General features: G+C 48.9%; 2 protein-coding genes and 1 long non-coding RNA gene across 6 annotated transcripts; 1 reads left to right on the forward strand and 2 right to left on the reverse strand.

The window, feature by feature from the left end:
• Positions 107–13,552, reverse strand: TRIM10 (tripartite motif containing 10). Of its 2 annotated transcripts, XM_013977547.2 has the most exons (8): positions 13,415–13,552; positions 10,393–11,503; positions 7,615–7,710; positions 6,812–7,042; positions 5,738–5,760; positions 4,787–4,902; positions 3,047–3,079; positions 107–1,107 (listed from the first exon to the last, which is right to left on the reverse strand). In XM_013977547.2, the coding sequence occupies exons 2-8, from the start codon at positions 10,822–10,824 to the stop codon at positions 590–592; spliced, it is 1,449 nt and encodes a 482-aa protein (XP_013833001.1). In that variant the 5' UTR covers positions 10,825–11,503; positions 13,415–13,552; the 3' UTR covers positions 107–589.
• Positions 12,479–25,048, forward strand: TRIM15 (tripartite motif containing 15). Of its 3 annotated transcripts, XM_013977549.2 has the most exons (8): positions 12,479–13,477; positions 13,787–14,217; positions 15,767–15,862; positions 19,853–20,083; positions 20,821–20,843; positions 22,552–22,857; positions 22,995–23,027; positions 24,237–25,048. In XM_013977549.2, exons 2-8 carry the CDS (start codon positions 13,849–13,851, stop codon positions 24,916–24,918), a joined length of 1,740 nt encoding a protein of 579 aa, XP_013833003.2. In that variant the 5' UTR covers positions 12,479–13,477; positions 13,787–13,848; the 3' UTR covers positions 24,919–25,048.
• On the reverse strand, positions 14,082–24,707 carry LOC110261490. Its single transcript, XR_002345605.1, has 5 exons — positions 24,572–24,707; positions 24,032–24,081; positions 16,724–16,882; positions 14,591–15,793; positions 14,082–14,210 (listed from the first exon to the last, which is right to left on the reverse strand). It is a non-coding gene; the product is annotated as an uncharacterized LOC110261490 (long non-coding RNA).

Consider the following 26,624-nt stretch of genomic DNA (forward strand, 5'->3'; position numbering starts at 1 on the left):
CGCCTGGCTTCCCTAGTACCCAGGTCAGACCCCTATCATAGCACCCATCACACTGTGCTGTCATTTACCCTTTATGCCTCTGTCTCATCTCATGAACTCCTTCAGATACAGGACAAGTTTTTAATTATTTTTCTTGTCATATCACCAGTGGCTACCATGTTGCTTTGTTCATAATTAGCATACCATGTACTTAAGGATATGAGTAAATGAACTCTAATATTTGAAGAGAAAACACAGGTGAAGAGAGTTGAGATGACTAGTTTAAGATCATATAACTACTTGACTATGAAGCTGGGTCTAGAACCCAGGTCTTCTGGCTCCAAATCCGGTATTTCTTCCTCTCCACAGCTACTGCTGGGATGGTGGTGAGGAAAGCCAGCACTGGTCTGAGTCCCATCCACTGGGCATTGAGGAAAAGTCTTGATCAGCGATTGAAGGCCATTCCACCTTGTCCCTTGCCAAAGTCCTGACTCTTATCATACCATAAAGCAGTAATTATTATTCCAAATCTTTCAAGTAACCCAGCCAGGGTCAAGTCCATACAGTGTTCTCTTGGAGCCCTTCGCTCAGGGGAAGTAGCTGCATCCTTTCAGGAGCTCAGGGAAAACTTGGACCCTCGGCCCCAGAGCCCAAAGAAGGGAAAGACCTTCTGGGTGAAGGAGGCAGTGAAGGTGTAGATAGGCTCCTGCGTGACAGCGTTGACAAAGGTCACCCAGCCCACCTCATAGTCGATGGACACCCGCACCTGCCGGGGATGTTCCTCCAGGGCCAGGCGTGTGGGGAAGGAGCCCAGGGCAGAGACGAAACCCCAGGCCAGCCTCACTGCCCACACCCCCTCCTCAGGCCGCATGCGCAGCTCCCCCTTCCGCCGGATGTCCTGGCTGACCACGCCCACAGTGCAGCTGCCCCCGTGAGCCAAGTCCACGCTCACCACCCATGTGTGTCGCCCCTCTGTGAAGCCACTGTGGGCTAGGACGCAGGTGGCCCGGTCAAAGCGCTGAGGGTTGTCTGGCGAGTTCTGCCATTTGTAGGAGAACCGAGCCTGCTGGTTGTCCTCAGACAAGAGGAGCTTGGGGTGGGACGTCTGGGGGTCTAGAGAAATGTGAGCTGTGGGGAAAACCAAAAGGGACACTGATGTCAGCAGACATGCTATCACTTTCAAGAAAGGCCTAAAAATTCCCCTTGGCACCCGTCTATTAGCGTTTTTACCAACAACACATATAGTGCCTATAAGAGTATGACTGGGAACTTGTTAGAAATGGACTCTTGGAGGAGTTCCCGTTGTGGCTCAGTGGTTAACGAATCCGACTAGGAACCATGAGGTTGCAGGTTCGATCCCTGGCCTTGCTCAGTGGATTAAGGATCTAACGTTGCTGTGAGCTGTGGTGTAGGCTGCAGATGGGGCTTGGATCCTGTGTTGCTGTGGCTCTGACGTAGGCCGGCAGCTACAGCTCTGATTAGACCCCTAGCCTGGGAACCTCCATATGCCACAGGAGCGGCCCAAGAAATGGCAAAAAAACAAAAAAACAAAACAAAAAAAGAAACGGACTCTTGGAGTTCCCCCTGTGGTTCAGCATTGATGAATCTAACCAGAGGTAACAAACGCAACTAGTATCAATGAGAATGCAGGTTCGACTCCTGGTCCTGCTTAGTTGGTTAAGGATCCAGGGTTGACTGAGCTGTGGTGTAGGTTGCAGACATGGCTCAGATCCCACATTGCTGTGGCTTGGCTTAGGCCAGGGCTATTGCTCTGATTCGACCCCTAACCTGGGAACTTCTATAGTGCCGCAAGTGTGGCCCTAAAAAGCAAAAAAACCAAAAACAAACAAACAAAAAAACCCACTAAAAAACCAAAACAAACAAACAAATAAACAAAACCAAAAAACACGGACTCTCCAGCTCCACCACAGATCATCTGAGATGGAATCTCCATCTTAGGAGCATCTGCTTGGGATTCCTGCATGTGTTAATGCCTGCCTCAGAAGATGCCCACGTTTGCTCCTTAGTTCCTTGGTTTAGCACTTCCATGCTCTGATCTGGTTCTGTGCATCCATCCCCTGGAAGGCACTTCTGCTCCCTGCAAACTGGCTAATGCTCAGAGCTGTGTGTGCCACCTGCTGCTGACACATCACGTCCTCCCATTCCAGTGTCTCAGAGGGCGGAGACATTCTCCCCTTGGTCCACACTTTACGATCCCTCACTGGACAATTCTGCCTCATTTACCCGAGTCTTTGCTCCCGGCAGGCTTTCTGGCTCATGCTCAGCTTGTTCATTCTGCCTCAGTAACTCTAAAACCAGCAGAATCTGAGGACCACTTTTTAACATCAAAAACTCCTGCAGACTCCTGCTTAGTGTTGCTTTTAGCATCCATAAATTTGGACACATTTATAAACTCAGCTATGTCCATCAGTTAGAGAGTCCTTTCCAAGAATTCTATGACTTCCCAGGGTCTTTGGCGGACAGACTGGGACCAGCGGCCTTGAGTGGGGTCTGTTCTGTTCATTCCTTTCCCACCTGCAGGCTGTCCTTCTAACTATCATCTATGAAACAACACCTGAGAGAGAGTAGAAGGTCCTGATGATTCTAAGAATGTGATTCTAAACCCAGACCAAGGCTCCCCTCATCCAGGAAGCCTTTCCAAATAGACATTGTCCCATTCTGATTTAATCTTTCTAATCCCACCATCGCATGCCAGGCAGAACGTGAGCTTCCTGCCAGGGATATAGCATATGTGTGTGCCTCTCCCTTTTTTTTTTTTTTTTTTTGTCAGGGCCACATCTGTGATATGGAAGTTCTCAGTCAGAGCTGCCACTGCCAGCCACAGCCAAAGCCACAGTCATAAGGGATCTGAGCCACATCTGGGACCTATACCACAGCTTGTGGCAACGCCGGATCCTTAACCCACTGGGTGAAGCTGGGGATCAAACCCGCCTCCTCTTGAATTCTAGTCAGGTTCATAACCCATTGAGCCACAATGGGAACTCCCATCTGTCCTTTTCAAATTTTAGATTCCTCACTCCTTCCCATCCTGACGTAGGCTGCTTACCTGGCTCATAATCCAACTCAAAGCAGAGTTTTTCTGTAAAGAGGAAATAAAACGGGATGAGATTTCATTAGTCTTAGAAAAGCAGAGAACATTTAGTGATGAAGAAACTGAGGTCCCAAGAAGGAAAGGGACAAAGAGAAGCATGGAAGCTGGAACCCTCTAGACCCGTGGTTCTGAACTTGAATTTGCATCAGAGTCCCCAGACAACCTGTCAAAACACATGTGTTTTTTATTCAGGTGGCCCAGGGTGGGGTTGAGATTTGCATTTCTGGCAAGTTCCCAGGGGACGCTGATGCTGCTGGTGGGGAGGGAGTCCCACTTTGAGCTCCAGCGCCTCACTCCTAGCAGACAGGGACCAGGTTTACCTTCAGTGATTCAAACAGAGCCCAGGACATAGTAAATGCTCAAGTAACATTTACTTAGAGAACAGGTAAGTGGGTTAATTTATTTCTCATTCTGCTGGGAAATAATTTTGTGGATAGTCAAAAATCAGCCTTTGATGAGAATAAAACTTCCTTCATTGCCAGGGGACTTACTTATAGGAGTGGACTTGGGGGAAAGCTTTTCTTCTTCTTCTTCTTTTTTTTTTTTTTTTGTCTTTTTAGGGTCGCATTTGAGGCATATGGAGGTTCCCAGGCTAGGGGCAGAATCGGAGCTACAGCCACAGCCACAGTCACAGCAACACCAGATCCTTAACCCACTGGGATCGAACCTGCATCCTCATGGATGCTCGTCAGATTCATTTCCATTGAGCCACAAGGGGAATTCCTCTAAGGTGAAAAGCTCTTCTAAGGTGACATTTTTGTGGGTGGGTCATTTAGAAATAAGTGGCATCATTCATGATGTCATGTGGCAGGAGGGGAAAGTGTTGGCATCAAGCCACATGCCTGATTCTCATTTCAAACCCTCCACGCCCTCTCCTACCACCACTCCCAGTCCCGGGAAAGGGGGTCAGGGTTCCCACAGGGGCGGTCCAACTCTGAGAACTAGACTAACAGGGGAAAAGGGAAGTCAGCTACTACAGGGCAAAGAGAAATACTCTTGCTGGTTATTAATTAACAAAGATCATCATCAGACATTCGCCATATATTATAAATGCTCCTGTGGATTTTTTTAAGTATTGACATTGACAGATTCTGTTAATCATTATCTTGTATATCACTTCATGGCAATTGACTGGATGCATTTGTTTTATTGTTTTTCTTTTCTCTCTCTCTCTCTCTCTCTCTCTTTTTTTTTTTTTTTTTTTGTCTTTTTAGGGCCACACCCACGGCATAAGGAGGTTCCCAGGCTAGGGGTCAAATTGGAGCTGCACCTGCCGGCCACAGCCACAGCCATAGCAACATGGGATCTGAGCCACATCTTTGACCCACAGCACAGCTCACAACAACGCCAGATCCTTAACTCACTGAGCGAGGCCAGGGATCGAACCTGCATCCTCATGGATACTAGTAGGGTTCTTAAGAACCCTGAACCCGATGAACCACAGCGGGAATTCCTTTGTTTCATTATTTTTCAAATCAGCTAAGTTTTTTCCCCAGAAATATTCCTCTTTCTTATCTCTCTTTGTTGTCCCATCATGCTGAGAAGCAGATTTTATAAAGATCTGCAAGAAGGAAAGCAAGGCACTGGAAGGGCGCAAGACTTGTCAATGGTCACACAAGCATCGGGTAGCGGGGCAGGGAGGCCATCCCTAAACTCAGGCTTTTCGGCCCCCTGTGCTCCGTGGGGTCCTCTTACCCAGAAACGTCTTCATCTCCCTCCGCAGTGGGAGGGCCTGCTGGGGGAAGTCCCGAATCCTCTGACCCAGCTCAGGGGACACAGCCTCTGGTTTCCGGCATCTTCTGGTTTCGCATCTAGGGACACAGAGATGGCAAGGGCTGGGAGTTAGCCTCCTTCGCTGTGCTTCCAGGCTCAGCTGGTCGCCTTCTTCTAACTGGGCTTGGAGGTGCCAGTTCCCCTAGTTCCTCTGGATGCACAACACCCCCCACTGCCTGGACAACACCATGCGGGGTACATGTAGGGGTGTGTATCTATGGCTGTATGTGGCAGTGCATTTGAGTATGTGAAAGTGTACATGTGTGTTTTCATCCCTTTTTTATTTTATTTTTTCTCTTAACCTAAAGGCTTTTTTTTTTTTTTTTTTTTTAAATGGCCACATCCATAGCATACGGAAGCTCCCAGGCCAGGGACTGAATCCCAGCCTCAACCTACATGGCAGCTGTATTTACACTGGATTCTATTTTTTCCCCCCACTTTTTAGGGCCGAACCTGCGGCATATGGACGTTCCCAGGCTAGGGGTTGAATCAGCGCTGCAGCAGCTGGCCTACACCACAGCCACAGCAATGCAGGATCCTAGCCACATCTGCGACCTACACCACAGCTCATGGCAATGCCAGATCCCCAACCCAGTGAGGGAGGCCAGGGACTGAACCCACACCCTCAAGGACCCTAGTCAGATTCATTTCCACTGCGCCACAACAATCCATGCTGGATTCTTAACCCGCTGTGCCAGGCTGGGAATCAAACCTGCATCCCAGCCCTCCAGAGACGGCACCAATCCTGTTTTGCCACAGTGGGAACTCGTGCATTTTTATCCTTAATGTGAGAATGTATATGGCAGTAACGTGGCGTGTGGTGCATGAATGTATATGTATGTGGGAAAAGAAAGAAAAAACTATACTGCTCACCTTATTAGAGTGCTTCTGATATCCTAGGAGAAAGAGAAAGAAAGCAGGGATTCAATTTCCGCCTGACCCCCCAGCACACACACAACTTTTCTTATAACTGGAAAAGACAAAATGCCATATTCTCAGCCCTGAATAGAAAAAGGACACCAGATCTGTACAGTCGCAGCATCTTAGGGTTTACAAGGCTTCAGCAAACTTTTCGCCCAACCCCTTCATTTTCTTTCTTTTTCTTTTTTTTTTTTTTTTGGTCTTTTTGCCTTTTCTAGGGCTGCTCCCATGGCATACGGAGGTTCCCAGGCTAGGGGTCTAATCAGAGCTGTAGCCTCCGGCCTATGCCAGAGCCACAGCAACGCAGGATCCAAACCGCGTCTGCAACCTACACCACAGCTCACAGCAACACCGGATCCTCAACCCACTGAGCAAGGCCAGGGATCGAACCCGCAACCTCATGGTTCCTAGTCGGATTTGTTGACCACTGAGCCAGGACGGGAACTCCATCAGCACCTTCGTTGTATGAGATCCATACTGTAAAATGACTTGCCCCTGCTGGTCAGAGACAAAGGCAATTCCCATCCCAAGGTCTCCTGCCTCTCAGTGCCGAGTGTGTCCCCCAAATCATGCTGCCTTCCCAATGCCTTTTTGGGACCCCAGTACCTCTCCTCCGGTTCCAGGAAGTGAGATGGACCAGGAAGAACTTCCTGACTAGCAGGTGGTGACACAGAAAATAGTTTGCCTTTGAAATAGCACCTGACATTTGTTTGCATAGGGCTTGATGCTTTTCAAAGTGCCACCTTCCCTTTTACTGCTGGATCCTCACAAATAAGCAAAGTATGGGTGAGGTAAACAAACAACCTCTCTTCCCTGTATGATGGATGGTGGGGTGAAGATACCAAGCCCAGGGACCAAAGTGACCGGGGAGCTCTTGGGGACGCAAGGACTCTTTGAATTCAGAATTTGGGTCCTGTGACCCATCTTCCACTTGGGATACAGAGATGTGCGCGTGCAGGAGAGATGGCTTAGATGGGCAAAGATGCCAAAAATCATAGGTGAGCGGGGGCAGAGCTCAGATCTCACCGTCAGGAGGTCCCTTGCCGGCCTCTGGTTCTTCTCCTCCAATTCTTCGATCAGGGTGTTAAACCGGCAGATTTCCCCAGCGACTAGGACATCAAACTCGTCCCGGTGCTTCAGGATGTCCCCATCCAGCCTCTCCAACTGGGCTAAGAGGACGCTCTGCTGTTCCTCCAGGAACTGGCTCAGATGTGCAAACTCAGAAATCACCTTTTGTTTCTTAGTGGCCACCTGAGTCTGAGGGGACAGGAGGAGAGGCTAGAAAGTCATTCCTCCTCTTCCTCTACTTGCTTTTCTTTCTTTTTCCTTAATTCACACCCATCCCCCCTGGCCCAGATCCACATCCCCCAAGGTTTTGTGGTAAAGTCAGAACCCCCCTCTCTGGGTCCCCAGAGAGATTTGGAACACCGGCATGGTTTCCCTTCCACCTTCCATGCCATTTCCAGGAGCTAAACTGCCCAGCATCACCTTGGCACCTTCTGCCAGCTGCTAAAAGGGCGAGGGTCACAGGAGGCATGGAGGAGGCGGGGAGGACACTGGCCTCTTGCCTCTTACAAGATGCATACTGTGTGCTCAGCACTAGACTGCATTACAATCCTGATAGCCATCCAGCAGGTAGTGACCATCTTTAATCGCCACAGAAAAATGAACAGGATAGAGGATTGCTTGAGGTCTAGAGCTAGTTAGTTTCCCAGCCAGGATTTGAACTCAGAATGCCTTCAAAGCCCTCTATGCTATGTTGCCTTGGTTTCAGAGTGACCCCAGACCCTGAGGAAGAGAAGAGGACCAGGGAGGGGGTGATGACCTACCAGGAGGACTTGTATCCTTTGGTTTTCTCTTAACTGGATTCTTTGAATCTCTTCTCCCTCTTTTCTTAGACACTCAAGACACTTCTGTATTTGTTCCTGGAGAGAAGGAGCATAAACTACTTAAGATGAGGGAGAGGGGGATACATTGGGATTTGGGGATTAGTAGACACCAACCACTATATATAAAACAGATAAACAACAACAGCCTATGGTATAGCACAGGGAGCTAGATTCAGTATCTGGTAATAAGCTATAATGGAAAAGAATCTGAAAAAGGTTTTACACATATGTGTATTTCTCTATGTGTGTGTGTGTAACTGAATCACTTTGCTGTACACTGGAAAACAACACAACTTTGTAAATCAACTATACTTCAATTTAATTGGTTTTTTTTTTTTTTTTTTTGGTCTTTTCAGGGCCGCATCCGTGACACATGGAGGTTCCCAGGCTAGGGGTCAAATTGAAGCTGTAGCTGCTGGCCTACACCACAGCCACAGCAATGCCAGATCCGAACCGTGTCCGTGAACTATACCACAGTTCATGGCAGCGTTGGATCCATAACCCACTGAGCAAGGCGAGGGATTGAGCCTGTGTCCTCATGGATCCTAGTCAGATTCGTTTCCGCTGAGCACAACAGGAACTCCTAATTTTATTTTAATTTTTAAGATAGAAACAATGACTTAAGATGTATCATCTCTGCCTCCAGGAATGGAATGACCCAAGAGATTAAGTCACTCCCTTAGCTGACAATGCCTGGGTCATCATTGTCCTTGACAGCTTACTCTCTTTGAGTCTTTGCTTGCTTCGTCTGCCAAGAATTTTCCCCTTTATCTTGTGCCATCAGAGGCTATGACTCATATTCCCACTTGAGCCTTAATCTCTTCGAGATAAACACCCTAATTTCTTTTGCCTTTAGAAAGTGATATCCAGTAGTTCCCTCGTGGCTCAGTGGTTAACGAATCCCGACTAGGAACCATGAGGTTGCTTGGATCCTGAGTTGCTGTGGCTCTGGTGTAGGCCGGCAGCTATAGCTCCGATTAGACCCCTAGACTGGGAACCTCCATATGACACAGGAAGTGGCCCTAGACAAGGCAAAAAAAAAAAAAAAAAGAGCTAGGAACCATGAGGTTGCAGGTTCGGTCCCTGCCCTTGCTCAGTGGGTTAACGATCCGGCGTTGCCGTGAGCTGTGGTGTAGGTTGCAGACGCGGCTCGGATCCCGTTGCTGTGGCTCTGGCGTAGGCCGGTGGCTATAGCTCCGATTCAACCCCTAGCCTGGGAACCTCCATATGCCTCGGGAGCGGCCCAAGAAATAGCAACAACAACAACAACAACAATAACAACAACAACAACAACAACAACAAGTCAAAAAAAAAAAAAAAAAGTGGTATCTGGGATCTGCCCTGAGCTTGCTAGGCCCGTCTTTGAAACTATCCCAACTTTCCCACATGTCCCAAAAGGAACACATCCAAACCGCCTCTTCTGTGAGTAGAATCAACTTTCTAGGTATGATTCTTTTTTTTTTTTGTCTTTGCTATTTCTTTGGGCCGCTCCTGCGGCATATGGAGGTTCCCAGGCTAGGGGTCGAATCGGAGCTGTAGCCACCGGCCTACGCCAGAGCCACAGCAACGAGGGATCCGAGCCGCGTCTGCAAACCTACACCACAGCTCACAGCAACGCCAGATCGTTAACCCACTGAGCAAGGGCAGGGATTGAACCCGCAACCTCATGGTTCCTAGTCGGATTCGTTAACCACTGCGCCACGACGGGAACTCCCTCTAGGTATGATTCTGAAGGGAAGAGAATCTTGAATAGTGCAAAAATAATCAATGAATTTTTAAAAAATTGTTCACTTTAGAATAGAGTTAGGAACAGGTGTACACACATAAATGTCCATATAAGTACGTTTCAAAATATATTCAGAATTCTCACCATTAAATGCTAATTAAGTAATTGACACACAGACACCTGCTCATGGAGTCCCCATCATGGCTCAGTGGAAACAAATCTAACCAGCATCTATGAGGATGCAGGTTCAATCCCTGGCCTCACTCAGTGGGTTAAGGATCCAGCATTGCCTTGAGCTGTGGTGTAGTTCGCAGATGTGGCTCAGATCTGGTGTTGTTGTGGCTGTGGTGTAGGCCAGCGGCTACAGCTCCGATTCAACCCCTAGCTTGGGAACCTCCATATGCCTCAGGCACAGCCCTAAAAAAAAAAAGACAAAAGAGAAAAAAAAAAAAAAAAAAGACAGACACCTGCTTGTACTAAACACAATGCATAAACAACTAAAACCAGCATATACTCATTTCACGACAGAGAAAGTTACACACCACATATGCTTACTCAACCTGCATATATGTAAACCCCAATTGACTCACAAAATGCGAGCACTGTTACACATGCACACTCGAAGAGTCAGATCTCCCCCAAACACTCCACACACAGTGATAAACGTGCACCCATGAATACCTGCACACCGTGTTTGTGCATCATACTTGACTAATCCAAGGCCCAGACGCACACACTCATGTTTGGGTGACTCATTCATCCAACGTGTATTTACTGAGCTACTCTGATGTCCTGGCCATAAATAAACAACCTAGGACGTCCTGCAAACACAAGCTCTCCCACCCAAGCTCTATCGCCTGGGTGATGATAGTAGATTGCATTTCTTTTCAGAGTGGCTCAAATAATCCACACCTCTGCTCTGATGCTCTTAGTCCGGTCCGATGGCAGTCCCCTCCCCCACCCCCGGAACCCCTCCGTGTTCCCTCTCCTACCCGGTAGGGCCCCGCTGCATCCTCCAGGAAGCGCACGGTGTGGTGGCGGTGCTCCCAGGCCTCCCGGCACACCACGCACAACTGCATTTCATCGTCCTCGCAGAAATAGTAGACCTTCTCCCTGTGCTCCAGACAGACGTCCTCCTCCTCCTCCAAGCCCAGCTGGGACCCCAGCTTGAGCCGCTCGATGTTCTCCACCACGCTGGCCAGCTGCCAGTTGGGCCGGAAGCTCCCTGGGCGGAAAGGCTCCTTGCAGAGCGGGCAGGTGGGGAGCTCCCCCGGATCCAGGCAGGGGATCTCAAGGTAGCGGGTGAGACAGACGCAGCAGAAGTTGTGGCCACAGTCGATGGTGACTGGCTCCCTCAGTGTCCCTTGACAGATGGGGCAGTTGACCTCATCAGCCAGGCTGCTCACGGAGGCAGCTGAGGCCATGGTGTTCCTGGGCTTGGGGCCTCTTCAAGGTCACCCTCTCTGCTTGGCTCGAGGCGTGCGGGGGACTGGGAGATCAATGAGGACAGGCACCACACACTCACACACCCACACACGCACTCGGCCAGACACAGAGACCTCTTACATACCCACTGACACCCTCGTGGTCACACACACACACGTGTGCACAAAGGCAAGACAGCCACTTGCATCTCCGGCAGCCAGGGTTCTGCTGTCCCCCTCCCACAGGAACAGACACACACCTTCCTCCAGCAGAGACAGAGAAATAGCAGAGGAGGCAGGAGAAGGGGTCACAGCATCCCAGAGATGACCTCAGTTTCTCTCCGGACCAGCCCACGACCTGCGAGTTGCTGTTCTTCCTGTCTAGCCAGAGACATTCGCAGCAGAAGGAAAGCGATCGTATCTTAACCATCCACAGTTGGAAGAGACTGTTCTTCTTTGGGGAGCAGGAGGGAGACTGGGTCACAGAGCAGGGATGCCACCCCCGCCTCCCTGCAATAGGACCAGCTGTCTCCAGGGAGATTGGCGGTATCAGCCGACCCAGGGGAGTATGGGGACCCTGATAAGGGCGTCCTGCCTGGGGTGGGGACAAGGCACAAGCCTCTTTGCCAGTGATGCCCCCACTGGCCTGCTACAGGCTTCCAAGGGGGTGGAATGGAATCTGTGTGGGGGAGGAGAAAGAAAAATAACAAGAGCCAGCGTTTATTTACGATAACCTTATTCCTCGCACTGACATAAGCAGTTCGAACACACGATTTTATTTATTCCTCCTGTCTGCTCTGTAACAGGCTACTCTTAGGATGTTAGCTGGGGTCAGCCAGGTTGCTTAGCTTGCCCAAGGTACACAGCTAGGGAGGTGGGAGGCTCTAATTTGTGCTCAGATCTGTGGGTGTCAGAGCCGTGCTGTCCAACAGAAATACAGTGGGAGCCATGTGGGTGATTAAAGATTCCCAGTGGCCTTTTTTTTTTCCTTCTTCTCTTTGGTTGCACCTGTGGCAAGTGGAGAAGTTCCTGGGCTGGGAACTGGACCTGAACCACAACAGTGACCCAAGCCCCCACAGTGGCAATACCGAATCCTTAACCAATTGCGCCACAAGGGAACGCCCTGGTGGCCATATTTTAAAAGTAAAAGGTGAAATTAACTAATATTTAGCCCACAATTATCAGCATGTAATCAGTAGAGCAAAAGGGTCACAAGACATGTTACGTTCTCTTCTTCCTCTTCTTCTTTTTTGTTTTTTAGGGCCACACCTGTGGCAAATGGAAGTTTCCAGGCTAGGGGTCGAATCAGAGCTGCAGCTGCAGGCCTACGCCACAGTCACAGCAACTCGGGGTCTGAGCCACATCTTCGACCTACACCACAGCTCACAGCAACAATGGATCCTTAACCTACTTAGCAAGGCCAGGAATCGAACCTGCAACCTCATGGTTCCTAGTCGGATTTATTTCCACTGCACCACGGCAGGAACTCCACTTTGTATGTATTTATTTTTATTTTTTTGCATTTTTTAGGGTCACACTTGTAGCATATGGAAGTTCCCAGGCTAGGGGTGGAATCAGAGCTATAGCTGCTGGCCTACACCACAGCCACAGCAACACCAGATCCTTAACCCATTGAGCGAGGCCAGGGATCAAACCCATATCCTCGTGGATACTAACTGGGTTCCTTACCACTGAGCCACAACAAGAACTCCTTTTTTTTTTTCCCCTACATTCTTTTTAATTGGTGCTAAATCTTTGAAGTCAGGGCATATTTTACACATCTCAGTTTGGACTGGCCACATCTCAAATACTCAGCAGCCTCATGTAGTTAGAGCTCTTGTGCTGGACAGTGCAGCTCCTTGTTGGGGGCAGAGGTATAGGAGGTGGGGGAAGGGAAGGTGACATACAAAATAGCTGGAGTGGGAAGGGAGCGAAATGGGGTGGGGCACCGATCATCCAGAGGAGAATTGGAATGAGTTTTCCTTGGTTTTATCCACAGATGCAGGTGAGTGGATGAAGCACCCTGGCTGTTTGCTCATTCTCTTGGCTCAGAGTTCAGGAAGGGCACAGAGCTGGAAGCCTGGAGACCCGCATGGACCCCAGCCTTGCAGCTTTCTAGCTCTGTGACCTTGGGGAAGTCACTTTACCTTTCAGTTTACATTTCCTGTACTCATCACCTGCCCGCAAGGGTTGTTATCAGATTGGATGTAATAATATGAAAACACTAAGCCTTAGATAAATGTGGTTGAACCTGTCTCTCTTTTCAATTGTTTTCTAAATTGTATCAACACGAATGGTTTGTATTATGCTTTCTTGCCTTCTCCCTCCTGCAGTTAAAACTAAAATTGAAGTTCAGAGTTATCCATCCTTCAGTGGGGACCCTGGTGCTGGGAGACGGTGGGGATGGGAGAGACCAGCCCAAGCTGAGGAGGTGAGAAGGGAAGGCGGCCAGAGGAGGGGGCCCTGGTGAGCAATCTTCACTTGCCCCCCAGAATGGAACAGACTTTCCTGGAAGTCAGCACCTCCCACTCCGGCTGGACTTTGCCGCTGCCGTGTGCACACCTCAAAGCCCGAAGTTTATGGCTCTCACCTGCTCAGTCGGACAGGAAGCAGCAGATCCTCCCCAACTCCCCTTGACCCCACTGTGATCAAGGTAGGGGTTCCAGGAAACCCCCTCTCCCTGTGACTTCATGGCATGCTCTCCTCCCCACCCCAGGGGCTGGAAGGACCAGAAGGAGAGGAGAACCGGGCGGACAGGGGCCCCTGTTGGGAAATGCTGGGTAATTCGAGATGCCCTGGAGTTTGGACTCGCTCAGCTGATAGGTGGTGGCGGGGACTCTGGGAAGCACAAGAGGTGGAGTCAGGCGTCTGTCTGTCCAGACACTCCTGTCCTCCTCGCTCTCCATTCCCGCCTTCCCCTCGCTTGGCCTCCTATTCCTTTCCCTCCGTGACTCAATTTCAGGGAAAGAGAATTCGCGTGGGATCAGGGCAGAGACCAGAGTGAACGGGCCGGGCGGCACCGGGATGCCCTTGACCCCCTCCCACAAAGGGGCCGTCTGTTCGGACTGCCAAGGGCGACTGGAGGATGCGGTGACCGCCGCCTGCGGACACACCTTCTGCCGGCTCTGCCTCCCCCTGCCCCCCCAGATGGGGGCCCAGCCCTCCAGCAGGGTCCTGCTCTGTCCAGTCTGCCAGGAGAAGGAGCAGACAGAGCCCGTCCTAGTCCCCGTGCCCCTGGGCCCTCTGGGGGAGACTTACTGCGAGGAGCATGGCGAGAAGATCTACTTCTTCTGCGAGAATGATGCCGAGTTCCTCTGTGTCTTCTGCCGGGAGGGTCCCTCCCACCAGGCCCACGCCGTGGGCTTCCTGGATGAAGCCATCCAGCCCTACCGGGTAAGAGGTATGGGGTCAGCGTGGGGCCCATTGGAGCAGGACAGTGTCCCGCGGTGGGGGGTGGGGAGGGAACAGGGCAGGGGGAGGGGGAGGGGGTTGCGTGAAAGGGCTACGGGCATCCACTTCCAGGGACCCCCAGGCTGCTGGGACCCAGACTGAGGGGCACGCAGTTCCACGTGGATGTGTGGTCATCTGCAGCCTTAGGGGGAACATCAGCTCCTGCCGAGAGGACCCCATGGTGATGGAACCCAGAGAATTGTAGCCGTGCCTTCACGCTAGGGAAGGAGAAGAGGGCGGGAGGCCCCCTCCTCAGCTTCTGGGCAGTGTGGCCGGGGCCTCCCGGATCCAGATTGGATATGAGATTTAGCCAGACCTTGACTGCTGGGGCTCAGAGAGGAGAGAGAGTCCAAGAAGGCTTCCTCCAAGCAGAGCTCTTGTTTTTGAGAGCAGGAGGTGTGGCAGATACTAGCCCATCTGGTCTTGGGGACATTATCATTCCGTCTGCCTCTCAGATCTCTTGCTTGTCACCCAGGCTCCAGCTCTGGAAATGGCCTCCTCAGAAGCTTGGCTCATCTTTCCCTCTGCATCATCTCCACAACCGCCACCCCCAAATCCAGGCTGCCCACCTGTCATCCAGGCTCCAGCCTATGCTCCCCTTTCCGGTCACCTGCCAAGCTTCCCAAATCACACACCCCATCATGTCCCTCCCCTTCCATAATCCGCCCCTGGATCCCTAGGGCCCAAAGAAAGCCTGTGACTTTAGCAAGGCTTCAAGGCCACCTGCAGGCAGGATCCTGCCTTCTTGTCCAGTCTCATGGCTCAGCTGCCGGCCCCTGGCACCATATGTCCAGTGCCAGACTGGCCATTGGTACCTGCTGTTTGCTGAATTAACTTCCTTTCTTGCTTCTAATGCTTTTACCATGTAGCTCCTTCCTTTTGCAAAGCTCTCCTTTCCTCTCATTCTTTTTTTTTTTTTAACCATTTTTACTATTTGTTAGTGTACAGTTCAGAGACATTAAATACTCTCCTACCCCTCTCGTACCCAACTGGAAATTTATCTTTCAAGGCTCACTGTAACCGGTTTCTGCTTCTTTTTTTTTTTTTTTTTTTTTTTTTTCCTTTTTTGGGTGCCCTGAGGCATATGGAGTTCCCAGGCTAGGGATCAGATCGGAGCTGCAGCAACGCCAGATCCTTTAAGCCACTGTGCCCAGCCAGGGATTGAACCTGTGTCCCCGGGGGAGATGTCACTGATCTCCAGTTTCTGCTTTCTAAAGCCTTTTCTTCCCTCCAGTCAGAACTGTCCCCTCCGCTGTGCTGCTGTCATCTCTCCTGTGCCCACACCTGTGCATTTGACTGTTGCATTTGTCCATTTGTATTTTAATCACTTGTGACTCTGCCCCTAGATGGTGATCTTTTAGGGGCAAGAACTGGGCTTTTTTCACCTTTGAATTCCTCAGCACTTAACAGTGTGCCCGGAAGACAGCAGACAATATCTGTGAGTTGAATTGTGACTTCAGCCTCTTCTTCTGGCCGGTTCTTCTCTCCGCAGGACCGTCTCCGGGGTCGACTGGAGGCTCTAATCACAGAGAGAGATGAGATTGAAGACATGAAGAGCCGGGAGGACCAGAAGCTCCAAGTGCTCCTGGTAAAGGCCTTGTTCTTGGCTGCTTTGTCTTTTAGGGGCTTCCTTTTCTTTTCCTTCTTACTTATTTATGTTTTAAATTTTATTTTTTCTATTTATTTATTTACTTTTGCTTTTTAGGGCTGCACCTGTGGCACATGGAAGCTCCCAAGCTAGGGGTCCAATTGGATCTACAGCTGCCGGCCTACACCACAGCTCACAGCAACGCCGGATCCTTAACCTACTGAACAAGGCCATGAATCAAACCCTCATCCTCATGGATCCTAGTCGGGTTCGTTAACCACTGAGGTGTGAAGGGAACTCCCCTTTTTACTTGTTTATTTTCAACTCTTCGATTTCTATTTGGTTGTTTTCCAAACATGCTTTCAGGTTTGTTTGTTTTCTCTTTCAAATTAAAAATGTTTCCGGGAGTTCCCGTCGTGGCGCAGTGGTTGACGAATCTGACTAGGAACCATGAGGTTGCAGGTTCAGTCCCTGGCCTTGCTCAGGGGGTTAAGGATCTGGCGTTGTCGTGAGCTGTGGTGTAGGTTGCAGACATGGCTCCGATCCCACGTTGCTGTGGCTCTGGCATAGGCCGGTGGCTACAGCTCCGATTCGACCCCTAGCCTGGGAACTTCCATATGCTGTGGGAGCGGCCCAAAGAAATAGCAAAAAGACAGAAAAAAAAAAAAAGTTTCCTGTTTTTCCCATTGTCGTCAAATGAACCTTTTAAACATACGTCTAATATCTGAAGTTTTGCATGATGTTTAATATCTTCTGGCCCTTCATCCTGGCAGCTTGTTTTTTTTTTTTTTGTGAGTTTTGCTTTGTTTTGGGGATCCCACTTTTGGGGACCCCCACATTTGGGATGGCTCCAGTCAGTACCTTCCTCTGTTTATTCCAAGGGGGCAGGATGGGTGATCCACACAGGATACCAGGGTCACATGATCAGCCAGTTTCTGGAAGGAGCACCAGCTTCTCAGTTGGATCGCTCCTTCTCACTAACTTCTGGTCCTGAGAAGTTCCCCACATTTCCCATCTGCTCTGTTGGGAAAAAAAATCTATTTTTAAGATTCCTGTAACCTTTGGGAATTTTTGGTCGTCTGCATTAGATGACTTCTGGGACTATATATAATTTTGTTATAAAACATCAGTATCCACCTAGCATTCATGAGTAAACTATTTCACAGAGACAGACGTTTGTGGCAGAATAGTTTCTCCTAAGAAATCCTGATTTTCCTCGTGTAGAACACATCCCCCCATGTATCATATGATTACCTTATTTGTAGAGTATAATCATTTTCTTAATACTCTGAAGTGTTTTTCTGTTTTACACACATTACTCCACTTTAATGAATAACACATGGGCATGGCCAGCACTAGTGTTTTTCTTTTCTTTTCTTTCTTTGAAGGGTGCATGTCCTCCCCAACCCAAGCTTTATCAAGGTATAATGGAGAAATGAAAAAATGAAGATGCTGGAGTTCCCACTGTGGCTCAGTGGTAACAAACCCGACTAGTATCCATGAGGATGCAGGTTTGCTCCCTGGCCTCGCTCAGTGGGTTAGAATGCAAACACTAATAGGCACTTTCTGACCCCAAGCTTCCTATCTGTAGACAGTGCTTTCAAGGCAGACTGACTGTAATGGGAAGAGCATTGGACTAAGACCCAAGAGGTTCTATCCATTTCATCATGAACTTGGGCTTTGCTGTATGGGTTGCAGATGCAGCTGTGGTGTGGGCAGCTCAGATCCTGCATTGCTGTGGCTGTGGCACAGGCCTGCGGTTGTAGCTCTGATTCAGTCCCTAGCCTGAAAACTTCCGCTGGTAAGGCCCTAAAAAAGAAAAAAAAAAAAAAAAAAAAAAAGGCCTATGCTTAAAGTATTGTTTCCTGTAACATTAAGGTGATTTTGGTGGAATTAGGTGAATTAGGTACTCCAGTCTCAATGCTTCTTCCTTAGCCCTTCTTTGGTTTTATAAAAGTAATCTCAATGTGAATTTTCTATTTAATCCAGTAGCTGTTTTAAATGATCTTAAGTTCAGTTTTCATGTGGCTAGGTAGTACTTGTTGGTTATACATTAACTGATGGTTTTTATGATCATTCCCAGTGCTGAGAAAAGATAGCCTGTAGGATTTCATAAAGTAAATGGCACTTTTTTTTTTTTTTGTCTTTTCAGGGCCACACCCATGGCATATGGAGGTTTCCAGGCCAGGGGTCGAATCAGAGCTATAGCTGCTGGCCTACACCACGGCCACCGCAACTCGGGATCCAAGCTGCGCCTGCAACCTACACCACAGCTCACAGCAACGCCAGATAATTAACCCACTGAGCAAGGCCAGGGATTGAACCCGCAACCTTGTGGTTTCTAGTCGGATTCGTTAACCACTGCGCCATGACAGGGACTCCCTAATGTCACTTTTTTAAAGGTTCAAAATCTTGTAATCTTAGATAATAGTCTCTGGTATTTGAAAATTATGCCCATCCTCTATTTAGTGCTCAAAAAATGCATTTCATTGGTCTACCCGACTAACTAGTCAAACTTTAGAATGAAATTATTTAACACTCTATGCATTTGTTTTTGAAATTCATTTTATTTCAACAAAAACTGTTCATCCACTTCTCCCACTTGAAAATCCCCATTTAAGGGTTTTCTTAGCAGACTCTAGGGGAGCTTGTTGTTTGGTATTTGTTACCTGGCTGGGAAGAACTGGCAGACTGTTCTTATTCACCTCCCTGACACTGCAGAAGGGCATTTGGGGTCAAAGTTGTGGAATCCCAGAGCATCAGACATGGAAATAGTGCTGACTTTTTTGGTATTTTTGTCTTCTTAGGGCTACACCTGAGGCATATGGAGGTTCTGAGGCAAGGGGTCAAATCAGAGCTATAGTCATTGACCCACACCACAGCCACAGCAACGCTAGATCTGAGCCCCATCAGCGACCTACACCACAGCTCATGGCAACACTGGCTCCTTAACCCACTGAGAGAGGCCAGGGATTGAACCTACAACCTCATGGATGCTAGTCGGGTTCGCTAACCACTGAGCCACGACGAGAACTCCAGTTCTGACATCTTTTAATCCAAGATCAATCTTGTCAGCCATTATTTTTCAGAGCAGAAAATTGAGTGTCCAGAAAGGTGACGCTCCCAAGGCCACACAACGAAGCCCAAGTTCATGACGAAATGGAGAGAACCTGGGTCTCTTTGTGCTACAAAGTTATCCAGGAGGAAATCCACAGTGTGGGAATTTCTTGCACGTTGACCAAGGAGACAGAGTTTGGGGACAGGAAGATCTCGCCAGCATCCTTCAACTCCCATTCAAATATGCCCTTGGAGATGCTTCAGTGGCTAAGACCAGTGCCATACTGTTCTCTTCCATTAAATTGTGCTCTAATAACAGCTTCCTTTTGCTTCAATTGCCCTCTAAGAAATCATTTCTGCCTGACTCCAGGGATGGTATGGGAGTGTTAGGATGGTATTGCAGATATGGAGGGATGTTTGGAAAGTTCACAATGACTCTGAGAGCACAATACGCATAATCATTAGACTCTTTAGGTAGGACTAGAGCATCACCCTCATCACTGCTAAGTTTATCCTGATACCTACCTATGTCCACCTTAGTATTATTTTGGAGGAGAATGAATCTCAGCACTAGTTACTCCCTGTTCTATTTACTTATTTACTTATTTTTAGGGCCACACCTGCTGCACATGGAAGTTCCCAGTCGGAGCTGCGGCTGCCAGCCTACATCACAGCCACAGCATCCAGGGGTCAGAGCTGCATCTGCAACCTGCACCACAGCTCACATCACAATGCTGGATCCTTAACCCACTGAGCGAGCCAGGGATCGAACCCACATCCTCATGGACACTAGTCGGGTTGGTTACCGGGGAGCCACAACAGGGAATCCCGCTCCCTGTCCCTTTTAATTGGTAGTAAGTATATAGATGATTCTCTGGGACCCCAGCTCTGTGAGCATCTCCCTAACCATGCCTGTTTTCCTACCCCTGGCAGGCTCAGATTGAAAGCAAAAAGCGGCATGTGGAAGCGACTTTTGAGAGGTTGCAGCAGGAGCTGGGGGAGCAGCAGCGCCTCCTGCTGGCCAGGCTGACAGAGCTGGAGCGGCAGATCTGGAAGGAGAGGGACAAGTATATCTCAAAGCTCTCGGAGGAAGTCGCCCGGCTTGGCACCCAGGTCAAGGAGCTGGAGGAGAAGTGTCAGCAGCCAGCAAGTGAGCTCCTACAAGTGAGAGACACCCCACCAGCTCGTGGGACAGGAGAGGGAGTGCACAGGAAAGGGACACCATGCTGGGAGCTGGAGGATGCCAGAGAGAGACAGGAAAGGGAAGCGAAGATTATTTCTAATGGGAGGGACTAAGAGTTATCAGGTTCCTTTGGCCCAGAGAGGTCATGGACGTGCAGTCCCAGAAAGGCTGGATGCTTGTCCACGCCACTCACTATGGTCACGCTAAGGGCTTGGAGTCAGATGGTCTTGAGCTTGAGAGTTGGCTCGTCCAGCTGTGTGACCTTGGCAAATCTAAACTCTCTAAGCATGGGGATAATAACTGGGTTGTTGCAAAGATTACATAAAAAAAAATTCATCCAAAATGCATGGTCCTTGTCAATGAAAGGACTCGGTAAATGATGCCTGTTGTGATCATCATTACATCATCCTGTTTCACATCAGGTCTGGTTGATAGCTCAAGCCTGGTCCCTGCTCTCCACCGTCTCTTAATTGTTGGAGGCAGAACCCACTCGTAGGACAAGGCTGAGACAGAGACACCAGCTCAAATGAACTGGCGGCACAGGCCCACCTTAGCAAGGAAATTGGATGTAAGAGAACAATCTGATGAAAAGGTAATTAAACAGATCAGCTCTCTGGAGGAAGAGAGTTTTGAGCTGATGTGCTCAGGAAGAAAGGAGGTACAGAATCCCCTCTGGGAAGGATGTGTGGAAACTAAAGTGCATCTTTTTCTTTTGTAGGATGTCAGAGTCAACCAGAGCAGGTAGGGCCCACTCCCCAGTCCTACTTGTTTTACACTTGATGTTGAGACTGAAGGGGGAGGGGCAGTCACTGGCCCCCACCCCCGCCCCCACCCACGGATGGCTACACAGAAAGGCAAAACACTCTGATGGACAACTCTCTCATACACTCACACATAATCAGCCCAGATTTACCAAGTTTTGCGTTCTAAAAGCTTCTTTTTAAAACTGATTGTTTGGTATTGAGATCACGTTATTTTTTTCCCCCTAGAAGTGAAGTTATAAGTAATAATCATGCTTTGAGGCCAATCTAGAAACATCAATTTAATCCTAATTAGTGCTCGAATCAGTATTTAACACCATTTAAAATGTCACTCTCAGGCGAAATACTTTGTATTGAATATGATAAGCACAAAACTTGGGAAGAGCTGTCTGTTCTTGCAATCATTTTCCCCATTTCTGCAGAATTTCAGGAGTTCCCGTTGTGGCGCAGCAGAAACGAACCCAGTAGTACCCATGAGGATGCAGGTTTGATCCCTGGCCTCGCTCAGCAGGTTAAGGATCTGCCGTTGCCATGAGCTGTGGTGTAGGTCACAGACTCGGCTCAGATCTGGCATTGCTGTGGCTGTGGCGTAGGCCAGCAGCTACAGCTCAATTTGACTCCTAGTCTGGGAACTTCTATATGCCGCAGGTGCGGCCCTAAACAAAACGTTAAAAAAAAAAAAAAAAGAATTTCAAACGTTACAATCAAAGGACAGCCACCAGCAGCTGGGAAGCCTTGGACTAGAGCTCCTTTCCTTTTGAAGCATCACTGGCCTGCCTTGGCCTGAGCAGAAGCACAATAACTAGGGAAGAGTTGTCATAGGCTGTGTGCCCATGTATGTGGGTTAAGCCCAGGTGGCCATGAATCAGGAAGTTCTCTAAACATACTTTCAAAAAGTGTCAGAGTGATTAAGAACCCAACTAGTCTCTTCGTGGATGGGGGTTTGTTCCTTGGCCTCACTCAGTGGGTTAAGGAACTGGCACTGCCTAAAGCTGCAGTATAAGTCACACAAGCGGCCAGATCTGGTGTTGCTGTGGCTGTGGAATAGGCCTGCAGCTGCAGCTCCAAATGTACCTCTAGTCCAGAAACTTCCATATGCCCCAGGTGCAGCTGTAAAAGGAAAAAAAAAGCATCAGAGATTTGGATCTAGAAGGGTCTTGGAGGTCTTCTAGTCTGATGAAGAAGCTAAGAGCTAAAGGGGAAATGCTTGCTTAAGGTCACACAGAGGCTGACAAGCAAGGACTGTGCTGGAACCAGAATTGAGCCTTTTTCACTGCAATCTTTGTTTTCTTTCATCTCCTTTTTTCATCCTCCCAACCCCTTTTCCTTTGCAGGGAACAGCACAGCAATTAGAAAGACTGATTAAGACTGTTTTTCAAATGGAACTGTGCTGCCCTCTAGAGGCTAATAGGGGTAATAATCTCTTCCCTTTCAGTCCCCATGTGCCCCAATATTCTCTTAAAGCACCTAATCTAATTCTTGAGGTGTGGTTACCATTAATTCCTCTTAGGTGTAACCAAAGCGCCTCTTACTATAGTAGCTACACATATCCAGCAAAGTCAAAGAGATGATAACCTGATCATACATCACAGATACCAAGATTCTTTAGTCTGATTTTAGCCTCACTCCTCTGGATGACCCAAACATTTTTGGAATTAGAATCTAACTGGTTACCAATTTGTCTGCAGGTGCGAGACGAAGACTTTTGTGAGTCCAGAGGCCATTTCTCCTGACCTCGTCAAAAAGATCCGCGATCTCCACAGGAAAATTCTCACCCTCCCAGAGATGTTGAGGGCATTCTCAGGTAAACAGGGAGGGGCAGCAGCTTTCCCTATCCCCATCAGTTGCCCTTCTGCCTTCCATCCAGCTCCATCTTTCTCCACTTTCCAAATCTTAAGCCTTCCCTTAGTGATCCTACCCTGCTCAAGGAGACCAATCCCTAGAGCGTCGCCTCCCCTCCGCAAGGACAGGCACTGCACTGAGAGTCCAGAAAGGTGAGGACTGCATCTCTTTGACAGCAGAAGCCTAGCCTTCTCCTGTCCCTGTCCTCACATTGTTCCCAGGACACATTGCCCTTTTGGTTGCCTATAAAAAGTAATGTCGCAAATCTTTCTATTTTTGCTTCCTTCAGAAAACCTGGTGCATCATTTGGAAACAGACTCAGGTAAACACTTGGGGGCTTCAGGAGCCACTGTTTCATTTATCCATTTGTGAATTTATCCATTTAGTCCAAAACGGCAAACAGAGCAATTAAACATATGAATTCTAGAGCCTGATTGCTTGGGTTCTCTGTTACAGTTTTTGCTAGTTATGAGACACTGGCAAGTCATTAAACTTCTTTGTCCTACAGTTTTTTAAATCTATAAAATAGAAAATATAATAGCACCCAACCTATTGGTAGCTTACGGTAAGTGAATTAATGTATGCAAAAAGCTTTGTATAGTAACTTGGCACATAGCAAGTGCTCAATTAATGCTACTTTTATAGGTATTATTTATTCAAAAATCAAGCTCTTGGGGTTTTTTTTCCCCCAGCATTGCGCTAGACTTTTTATTGACTCAGATACATGTTGTACATTTTTTTTTTTGTCTTTTTTGGGCCACACCTGCAGCACATGGAAGTTCTCAGGTTAGGGGTCAAATCTCAGTGACAACCACAGCAATGCCAGATCTGACCTGAGTCTGCGACCCAGGTAACACCAGATCCCAACCCACTGAGTGAGGCCAGGGATGGAACCCAAGTCCTCATGGATCCCAGTCGGGTTCGTTTGCCACTGACAGAAACTCCTGTACAATTTTATAAAATAGCATTTACTTTTAAATTTGTGCTTAATTTAGTAACTATTTCCGGAAGCATCACCTCATTCTGCTTCTCAAACTTAATGTGCAGAAAACTCATCTGGGGGAATCTTGTCAAAATGCAAATTCTGACTCAGTAGGACTGGGATGGGACCCAAGATTCTGCCCCCTACACACACACCTGCCCCTAGTCAAGGAACAGCACCTTAATGTGGGATCCTAGTTTCCAGACTAGAGATTGAACCTGGACCACAGTGGCGGGGAGTCCGAACCACTAGGCCACCAGGGAACTCCCCAGATTATGCATTTCTAACAAGAGCCCAGGCAAAGCAGATATCCACAGTCCCCGCTTTGAGAAGTAGAGCCTTACAGCACAGCACCACTTGCAGGTCAGGTACAAGAGCTGTCATCCTCTGCCTCCTGGAACAAAATAGGGGAAACAGATTCTGAAAGGCCAGGACAGTGCAGATTAAACAAGGCCGGTGCTCCTTCTGCCTCCCATGCCCGGCACACATGCTTTCAGGGTATTTTTATGGCAACCAGCTCTGTTGATGTCCACTCCTTTCCCCGCCCAGGCATCGTCACTCTGGACCCTCTGACCGCCAGCCCGAGCCTGGTCCTTTCCGAGGACAGGAAGTCCGTGCGGTACACTCGGCAGAAGCAGAACCTGCCCGACAGCCCACTGCGCTTCGAGGGTCTCCCGGTGGTGCTGGGCTCCCCCGGCTTCTCCTCTGGGCGCCACCGCTGGCAGGTGGAGGTGCAGCTGGGAGAGGGCGGCGGCTGCACTGTGGGGGTGGTCGGGGAGGAGGTGAGGCGGAAGGGGGAGCAGGGCCTGAGCGCCGAGGAGGGCGTCTGGGCGGTGATCCTCTCCCACCAGCAGTGCTGGGCCAGCACCTCCCCGGGCACCGACCTGCCGCTGAGCGAGATCCCGCGCCGCGTGGGCGTCGCCCTGGACTACGAGGCGGGGCGCGTGGCCCTGCTCAACGCCGAGACCCGGGCGCCCATCTTCACTTTCGCCGCCTCCTTCTCCGGCAAAGTGTTTCCTTTCTTCGCTGTCTGGAAAAAAGGCTCCTGCCTGACTTTGAAAGGCTGAGGCGCAGCGTCGGAAGGGCGGTGTCAGCGGAGAGAGCAGCACCCGGGATCCAACTCCCACCCTTGGGCGTTTCCTTGTGCCCAAGACCGCAGGGGACACGGCTCTCAGAGTCCGCAGGCTCTGTAATTTTTTCACTTTATTTATCTGATGCCCTTCAGCCTTGACGTTCCTGGTTCCCCGCTGACGCTCCCGCCTTCTCTGCACCTCCGAGAGGAGAGCCAGAGGCAGACGAGGCGGCGCCTAGGACACCAGCACGCTGGGGAGCCGGTGGGTTGTCCGGGGAAGATTTTTTTTTTAAATAAAAATATCTAAAGCGTCAAAATAATCAGTATGGGAAAACCAGAACTTTGTGGAGTTGCAATAACAGTATTCAGTTGGCTGTTTTTCTTTGGGCGCTGCTTCCACCTTTGCACATCCAGTGGACCTGGGTCCCCTTCCTTTCTGACACTTTTCAGGTCTTTCTCTCCTAGAGAATGTCCTAATAAAGTGTACGACCCACCCAGACTCCCGCATTTCCTGGGTCTAATTGGGGCTGATGGGGCTGAAAGAAAGGCCCAAAGCCAGTAGAATCTCTGTGACCAAGACACACCCTACCCCCTTTACTCAGGACTTGCCTGATGGCAGTCGAGCCAGACCCCATGGTTATATAAAACGAGGCTTGTGTTCAGTTCTAATTAAGCTCATAAATATTTATTAGTATTACTGTGGTTGTTATTATTGGGCACTTCTTTCATATAAAAGAAGCCAGAAGTCTTGACAGAGGTCCCCTTGTGGCTCAGGGGGTTAAGAATCTGACTTGTGTCCATGAGGATGCAGGTTCCATCCCTGGCCTGGCTCATGGGCTAAAGGACCCGGCCTTGCCGCCAGCTGTTGTGTAGGTCACAGAAGTGGTCGGGATCCTGAGTTGCTGTGACTGTGGTGTAGGCTGGCAGCTGCAGCTTGGATTCAGCCCCTAGCCTGGGAACTTACATATGCCGTGTGTTCGGCCCTAAAAAAATTTTTATATAAATTTATATAAATTTATATAAAAATATATATACAGAAGCCAGAAGTCTTGGGGTTTCTTCTGTCATCTTGTGTGACAGGCAGAATCACCCTGTGCCTAACCCAGAAAAAAATCAAGTTATTTGGTAGTCCAGCCTAGCGGTAATAGTGGCATAGCCTAAACTTTATTAGAAAAGTAGTATGTACTCACAGTTTAAAAAAAAAAAGATTCAAGAAACATTTTCAAAGAGTCTAAGTGCAGAGTCCCTCTCTCTACCTCATTTCCTCTTGACACACCCATAGATAATCATCACTAAAACGTTTAGTGTGACCTGCCAATTTTGTAGATGAGTGTATTTAGCTTTATTTTTTTTTACAAAAATGAGATTATTCCATAAATACTATTTGCAATCCTCCCCCTTAAAGAAAAGTTATATTACACACATGTAACACTTGTCAAACTTTATCCAAGTCAGGAGTTCCCGTCGTGGCTCAGTGGTTAACGAATCTGACTAGGAACCATGAGGTTGTGGGTTTGATCCCTGGCCTTGCTCAGTGGATTAAGGATCTGGCGTTGCCGTGAGCTGTGATGTGGGTCACAGACGCGGCTCAGATCTGGTGTTGCTGTGGCTCTGGCGTAGGCTGGCAGCTACAGCTCCAATTGGACCCCCTGGCCTGGGAACCTCCATATGCCACTCTATCCAAGTCAAAGGTTATTTTTCCAAAAACACACATCCCTTTGAACCTCATAACAAACTTGTGAAGAACAGAGCACTTGTTTTGTTTTGCTAGGTCTGTGGTTGAGAAAACTGGCACAAGCTAAAGGAACTTGACGAACAGGTTTCACAGTCTTCGGTAACCTGCAGGAAGTGGAATCCGCGAGTCC

Source organism: Sus scrofa, chromosome 7 (assembly GCF_000003025.6).
Source record: "Sus scrofa isolate TJ Tabasco breed Duroc chromosome 7, Sscrofa11.1, whole genome shotgun sequence".
NCBI lineage: Eukaryota > Metazoa > Chordata > Mammalia > Artiodactyla > Suidae > Sus > Sus scrofa.

Excerpts from the sequence above, each read along its gene's own strand:
- TRIM15 (XM_013977549.2), top strand. The coding sequence starts at position 13,849 with ATGCCCTTGACCCCCTCCCACAAAGGGGCCGTCTGTTCGGACTGCCAA. Across the intron at positions 22,858-22,994 it reads TGCACTGAGAGTCCAGAAAG|AAAACCTGGTGCATCATTTG; the intron begins GTGAGGACTGCA and ends TGCTTCCTTCAG. Across the intron at positions 23,028-24,236 it reads TCATTTGGAAACAGACTCAG|GCATCGTCACTCTGGACCCT; the intron begins GTAAACACTTGG and ends TTCCCCGCCCAG.
- TRIM10 (XM_013977547.2), bottom strand. The coding sequence starts at position 10,824 with ATGGCCTCAGCTGCCTCCGTGAGCAGCCTGGCTGATGAGGTCAACTGC. Across the intron at positions 7,711-10,392 it reads ATGCAGCGGGGCCCTACCGG|GAACAAATACAGAAGTGTCT; the intron begins GTAGGAGAGGGA and ends CCTTCTCTCCAG. Across the intron at positions 4,903-5,737 it reads ATCAGAAGCACTCTAATAAG|ATGCGAAACCAGAAGATGCC; the intron begins GTGAGCAGTATA and ends CTGTGTCCCTAG.